The 7,424-nt window shown below is 40.9% G+C and overlaps 1 protein-coding gene across 1 annotated transcript; it reads right to left on the reverse strand.

Moving 5' to 3' along the window:
* Nucleotides 1–2,073: 2,073 nt before the first annotated feature.
* PDP1 (pyruvate dehydrogenase phosphatase catalytic subunit 1) lies at nt 2,074–7,364 on the reverse strand. The gene is made up of 2 exons (XM_010163471.1): nt 7,194–7,364; nt 2,074–3,889 (listed from the first exon to the last, which is right to left on the reverse strand). Exons 1-2 carry the CDS (start codon nt 7,252–7,254, stop codon nt 2,238–2,240), a joined length of 1,713 nt encoding a protein of 570 aa, XP_010161773.1. The 5' UTR covers nt 7,255–7,364; the 3' UTR covers nt 2,074–2,237.
* Between the last annotated feature and the right edge of the window lie 60 nt (nt 7,365–7,424).

Consider the following 7,424-nt stretch of genomic DNA (forward strand, 5'->3'; position numbering starts at 1 on the left):
CATACTGAGCAAGTCTCCAAGCAATACATAAATATTATTTTGTCTGACCCCATACATATGCATCTTTACTACAAAAAGTAGTTTTTCCTCAATAGAAGTTGTATCCATGGGACCAATGTTAATTTATTCTAGCTATGACTTGTACCAAATCCATACCAATAATCATAGGTTAAATATATCAATACATGTAACAGAGCTTTAACAGTAAAAAAGTAAGAAAGTTAAATACTGCAACAGCTTAGATACATACTGCATTTGAATGACAGAACACACAGTCTACTGACCTAGCTAATGATACAGTCACCAAAGCACAACGTACAAAAGCAATGTCAACAGCCAGTACTTGTCAAAGCATTTTAGAGTTCTCCTTTCCCTTCAAATAAAGAAGGGTTGTGCACATCTTGAATGTGAACTTAAGTATCATTAACCTTACAGCAACATTGATCCTGATATTTAAGGCTGGGTAAAGAAACAGACATACTAAAGCTGCAGGCCACTAAGTACACATAGCATCCGTGAGTTTGAGGAGTCAGTGTTTACTATAGCACAAGTTTATTGTTCAAACTAAGTGTACCCCATGTAACAGGAGCATTAATTGGCAATATTTGTATTTAGTAGAAAATGCCACATTACTCAACCAAAATAAGCTAGGTTTTTAAAGTGTTGATTTCATTAGCTATGATGAAGGCTAGGGAGGTATTTTAACTGAAAAACCTTGGTAAAGTGAAATAAGCTGACCTGTCATTGCTCCCTAGAACGCAGGAATCAAGTTACATGTGCTCACTCAGTCCTCAAGGGCTGGTATTTCAGCCAGCATTTGAGTTTTTAACCTAAGGGCAGGTTAAAATAAATCTGTATACAATGCAACATACCTAAACCAGAAGCAACAACAATGGATAAATTAGTTGTCAGACCCTACTTTTTACAGTTACAAGCCCAACAACTTTAGGCACACAAGTTACAGCCAGTCTTTTAAGTTCAAACTCAACCACTGTAAGCCAGAGAGACCCATTTCAGAGACTGCTCTGTGATAGCACTCTGACCCATATACCACCCGCCCAGAAATACAGAGCTGCTAATAAGAAAGTTTATAGAAAAAGACATTAAATATACATATGCATGCCAGTTAGTTGTTAAACTAAAACACTAGTTACAAACCATACTTCTTTATTTGTAATTTGTAGTTTTTAACCTGACTTATGAGTTCAAGTGCAAGACATTCAATAAATGACCATTTGATATAGCCACAGAGAAAATGAGTGCAAATTACAAAGCCACAAAGAGGTTTGCAATGATTCCTGATCTTTTCAGGTGAAAATTTATTTACCAGGTAAGTAACACCAAACAGGGGTGGAGTCCATGAAGGACATGACCTTTAGGAAAGGCAACACAATCTTGACCAACATCACTGACTTTTCGAAAAGTCTGAAAGTTTCTTCATACTGCAAACTGAAGTCCTCCACAAATCTGGTATTTTACTGCATGTTGTAATGTATTATTGCCCTACAAGTTGTGCAGAAACCCACAGCCAAGAAACTACTAATGCACAAGAAGTTTAAAAGTCACCATGCACAAGATATGATTAAGCTGTAACAGAATCTCAGGCATTGACTATGGCTTAGACCTGCATTGACAGTCAACATTTGGACAAACATCCTTAAGTGAAGGACACTGTCTATATGAAACTGAGACAACTTTGTTACACTGAAGACTTGGTTAAAGTGACCTGCTTCAAAGAAACATTAGACATTATATTCACAAATAACCATATCTACTTTGCAAGAATTAGCCCTGTAAGAATTCAACAACACTCCTTTTTACTCATCTTTTCTTTAAGATAATGTGTAGCTATTTACAGATATTTATAAACAGGCTTTGTTTCTTGATCAGCCAGATCTTTGATAGTTAATTCTTTATCCTCCTTCCCTCCCACATCCAAATTTGCCAAATTCAAGACATTGTTCTAGCAGCATTCATTAAACCAATAGTGCAAAGTTATTACAAAAACCTCTTTTCCCAAGCTGTGGCATCCTCGTCAAGTTTGTACTGGGTCAATAGCACTTCCCATGTATTTAGAGCTCTGGGGGAAGGCAGGAACAATAGATATGCTGAGTCTAGCAAGCAATCAACTTGTTTGCAGAGGGTTTTTTGGGGTTTTATTGTTGGGTGGTTGTTTTTTATTTGCTGCTCATACTGGCCATTGTTACAGCTTTGGTAACTAGTTCACGACACTCCATTCACAGTTCCTCATTCTGACATGCACCTATAACATGCGAGTTGAACTGCACCACGATAATTGTGATGTCATCTCTATACATTCGAGCCAGCTCTTCTGGAAGACTAAGCATCTTGGACAGTCGCTCGTGATCCACAGTGCCAAACTCGTTGTTACCCACTGCGTGACGTATCAAGTGAGTAGCTGCATTCTGATCTTCAAACACTGAAGAGATTCTCGCTCTCCTTTCAGTTAAGAGACCATGCATCTGTCCCAAAGTTACCTTGTAGCCACCAACAGCTATTGGCTGCTGATGGTGAACACCAGTGAGGTACTCCCCTACAATTCTAGCCACATCTTGCCTGTGCATCGTCTCCCACAGCCCATCTGTGGCCAAAACCAGGAATTTATCCTGCGGCCGTAATTTGTGGTATATGACTTCTGGCTCAGCTGTGAGGTATGGGGGAGTGTGATAGTTTGGAGGAATAAACTTTGTATATTCATTGTCATTCAGCTGATCTGGGCCTGATTCTACTACTCTCTTCTGTAATTCAATACTCCATTTAAACTTCACATCACCAAAAGCTCTGAAAGGCATCAGGAGACCTAAGAGACGATCCTGTTTCACAAGACTTTTCTCTTCAGACTTTGGATGCTCCATCTTCACACGTTTCACTTCACATTCATTTTGTGCATTGTGGTCATAGGACAGATTAACTGCAGACCAAGATCCATCTTCTTCCTGAACCCCAAGCATTGCCCTACTGTCACCTGTATTTGCAATGTGCAAGTCAACACCATCCACGTGGGCCACACAGGCAGTTGCACCAGAAAATGCTACTCGCAGTACTAGGTAGTTGAGAAAAGAATTGGGATCTCCTACTTGAGCTTCCAAAGAAATGTCATTATCAAGCCTCTTAAAAGCATTAATTAAAGCTTCTTTCACATCAGTAGTCTCTCCACTGTTGAGATCAATCAGCTCCTGCCAGTAAGTTCTTAGACTATTGAAGTAAAGCTTGGAAGCTTCTTTGCTAAAATAATCATTGGGATGCTTGTGCCACTGTAAAATGGGCAACAGAGCTCTGCCACTTTCCACAGCATTTTCTATTTCAAGTAAAGTCTCATGAGGTAACAAAGAGACAGCAATGTAGTAAAACAGTCTTTCACTGACAGCTTGAGCACAAGCACAGCCTGCATGGCCATCAAACACACCCAGAAGCATCCCTCTTGTCTGTAAACAAGTGGCAGCACTCCTCCGGTCTTCTATCGGAGCATTAGCAGGTAACTGGTTGCTATCGAAGCCAAGAACAGAACTTACATTTTTACCGTCAAACTCTGGGACTTTGAAACTGTATTCATTTGCCTTCAAAATGCTGTTGACCTGTGGAGGAGTGAGGTAAAATCTCTGTGGTGTAGAAGCATAATCTCTTGCATGAATAAAGTGATTAAAGTTCTCCTTTGGCCTATAAAGCGCCGCAAATTTCCTCTGAGGTGCACATCTGAAGTGATTGTGGGCAAAATGAGATGATAAACAACACAGATGTTGATGGTGGCAGTAACACACAGTACTGCATATTCTGCTAATGTCACAGTTACGAATCAATGGGAACAGATGAGCTGGTGCTGGCATGGCATCAGACAACAATGGTAGCCTGGAGCTTCGGACTGGAATTGCTGAAAGACAAGAGAACAACTATGTTTAGGGGGAAGCTAACAGATTTTTCCCAGAACTCTGTGTTAAGACATTTACAGCCACTAGCAAAGTTGCTTATTATATGGAGTTAATAGCTTCACAGGTCTTGAGAAAGAAAAGACATTTAAGAGGTGCTTGTTTATATTCACTACATTGGGCTATAACAAAAAACCTATACCATACTTAAGTTCAACATGGATATTTTAGCTTTTATACCCACTTAGATAGCAGGCAGGCAGTGAAACCATCATCCAGACAGACAATGCAGCTTCAGACAGAACTTAGACCACAGTTAGTGTGGAAGCACTCTACAGTACTGCCACTTTCTACAAGACTTTTATTGAGATTTGTTTTCCTGCTGATTTCCCAGCTGATAGAGCCACATGTGGCACTCTGGGAGGAAAACTGTCTTTCTACAATGCTGAAGAGATAAAGCATCTGACAGTAAGATTCAAGAAACAACTTTGAGATGACATACAACTGAGTTCAAGACAAAGATGGTTTGGACAATGAAAGCAAGCAGTAGGTCATAGACAGTACATACTCTTCAGGCAAGCACAAGTCAGTAGCAGGTTTTGTTTCTTCTCCCCCCTTTAACATGCAAAACTTTAAACCATGGTATACATTCACAAAATAGCCACAGCAGTTTATGCAGCAATTTTCTAGCTTATTAGATAAAATACCAGAAGTAGAAAGCAGACACATCTCTCCTACCAGCAGCTCATATAACCCCAGTAAATTTTCAGATTAGAAATTGCTTTAAAAATCTACTTAATTGAAGGACTACATGCAAGCTGTGCTTGCTTCCATAGCTAGGAGAGCCCTGCACTACAGTCTAAAGCTAGTTCAGTTTTAATATAAACTACAAAGTTGAGCCTCCAAGAAAAGTATTCTACTACTTTTTGCCACATCTAAAAAGTTTCCTTATAATTTTTCATTCCTCTGAAGAAAGACAATTCTAACATACTCTTCCTTGTCTCCATTTACATACCCAATCAGCACATTAGTGCGAGTGCCTCTTAAATCCCTTATTCACTATGCCTCACTATCAGGAAGTCTTTTACAATGTCATACTTGAGAAAACAATTCCATAGTGGAAAAAAAATTGAACTGTGTCTTGTGGGATATGCACACAGTTAAGGGGAATTCAGTTTTCTCTTTCCAACTTTCACAATCAAGTTTCACCATGAAAACTTATTCTCAGAAACGACCATTACAAATTATCTTATACAAGGCTTACTGCAGCCATAAGTACTAGTCTATCAGCACCACTGAATCTCAGCCTTAATTGTTCTACTGAAAAGCTGTATGTTGCTGTGATTTACAGGTGCTCCAGTCACTAAATTGATTATATTTTTCTTTTAGCCAAGGAGGCATACCAGTATTTCAGATGCAACACAAACCCTATAAAATACACAGTAAACACCAATACTCAATCTAAAGGATCATGCAACATAGCAAGAACCGTATTCTGCAATCACCCTATTCTGTAAGCTTTCTACAGCTTCTGCCACAGGATTCCAGTCACTTGGATCAGCTGAGAGGTGTCTGGAAATACATGAAGCTTCACCCCATTCTCTGCGCTGCAAAAGGAGGAAGCAAGTCACATTTTTTTCCCTCCAAGCTTGCTTGTTCTCCTTAAGTAACCAGGACTAAAGCCTGTTTCTCTGTTATAAGATACATAAGCGCTGAAAGCAAAGTAGAATTCATGTTTCTACCACTCCAGTGGCTTCCTAGCATTAATGAGTGGCTGCCAGTCTTGAGTTACAGTGACAAAAAAATCTTGTCCACTGATCTCTCCCAGGTCTCCCACTGACAGCTATGAAGACCAAACTGGTCAGTTTTCTGTTGTTCAGCTCCCAGGAAGAGCTCTGGTTGTAGTCCTGTGGACCATAGGCAGCTGTCCAGACACTCAGCAGCAGTGTATTGGCTTGAACTTCCAGATACAACCTAAATCTACGTTAGTCATTTGCTTCCCAAAAAGTCTACTTCTTCAGCCCAGGCTTCACATGCATACAGCATGAGAAGTAAACTGCCACTCCAAATACAGATTTTTAAATCTATTCACTGCCTTCTAATTACAAGGGAGCTATTTTGGTAACAGGTATATTTCTTCACACAACATTGAAAAACAACAATTTTGCCTACAGAATGGCAGGTCTCAAGGCTCTACAGATGTGCCTAACCTACAGCAGCACCTCAGATTCAGCACTGGTCTCCTGTTAGGCTCCAACTGAATCAAGTCCTCCTGACTGCTAAGCATTTGTCTTCAGCGCTGACCCATATGTGGTGCCACAACAACTGTTTTGACAGGTCTGCTGTTGATCCATGATGAAGCAAAAATACAAACTGACTGCTGTTATAGTGGTTCTCCAATGCCACCAGAGGATATTTTTCTGGTTTTTAGTAATTAGTTTATCAACTATTACATGAAATCCAAGACGAAGTACTAAGAAGTTGGCCTCAAATTTTCCACAGCCTGTATCATTTACAGTAGATCCATGTCAGCTTAAGAGATCAGTCTGTTTGACATACCAGATTTAATAAATCTTAGTTGATTAAGTAAAAGAGAAATTCCAGGTTTGTCAACATGAAATGAAATTATTGTAAGTCTCTCCCTTTTAAACCCACAACATGGATGCCTCAAATGTAACCAGACACTCCAACTAGCCCTTAAATAATTACTTCAAGATCTCAAGTTCATTATGGTTGATCAAGGGATGTCAGAGAAGGAAAAAAGAGATTAAGTAGAAATTTTACAATCCAATCAAGATTTGTCAAGAGATTAGAACCAAGCCAGTATTAAATACCTCTCCAAGCCCAGAACAGGGGACAAATGCTACTTTTCAGGCTATGAATATAATATGGCCAATAATGAGTCAGTCAGTCAATTTACAGGTTTTGTAGCACTACACTGATAAAATGGGAAAAATATTAACCCTTGCTTTAACAAAGGCTTGTTATAACTGTACTATTAAGGCAAACTGATGCTGCACAGACAGGTTTCTCCAAAACACCTGCCTTAACTGTGACAAAGACACCCATGGCTTCAGAAAAAACACTTACCCCAGGTGCCTTTCAGACACTTGACAGGCCTGAATGAACCAGCCTGTTGGAGAGCACAGGAGGGGGGAGAAGGAGCAGGAGCAAGAAACATTCAACACAAGCAGAACCGTTAATCCTTCCCTCCGGCCAGGTCTCAGCCCTCGGACACAGCCCAGCCTGGCAGTCCCTTCCCCGGGTCCCTTCCGACCCCCGAGCCCGGCGCTCCAGCGAGATACCTACCGATCCGCCTGGGCCCAGGACACACACACATTCTCCTGTCACAACAAGAAGCCGCCAACATCCACAAAGCAGAAGCCCGGGGGCGGGGGAGAAGCAAGGCAGAGAGTTTGTTAGAGAAGACGGAGAGCTCCAACACGGAGGGGAGACGACAGAGAGAAGGAGACACGCACACACGCACGCAGCCCGCCTGCGGCCGCCCAGCGATGGGAGCGGGCCAGCCCCGCAGCGGCG

The sequence above is a fragment of the Antrostomus carolinensis genome, unplaced genomic scaffold (assembly GCF_000700745.2).
Source record: "Antrostomus carolinensis isolate BGI_N321 unplaced genomic scaffold, ASM70074v2 scaffold6422, whole genome shotgun sequence".
NCBI classification, from domain to species: domain Eukaryota; kingdom Metazoa; phylum Chordata; class Aves; order Caprimulgiformes; family Caprimulgidae; genus Antrostomus; species Antrostomus carolinensis.

Coding starts and splice junctions, on each gene's coding strand:
- PDP1 (XM_010163471.1), bottom strand. CDS start 7,254: ATGTTGGCGGCTTCTTGTTGTGACAGGAGAATGTGTGTGTGTCCTGGG. Junction 3,890..7,193: donor TCCTGGGCCCAGGCGGATCG/GTAGGTATCTCG, acceptor CTTGTCTTTCAG/CAATTCCAGTCCGAAGCTCC.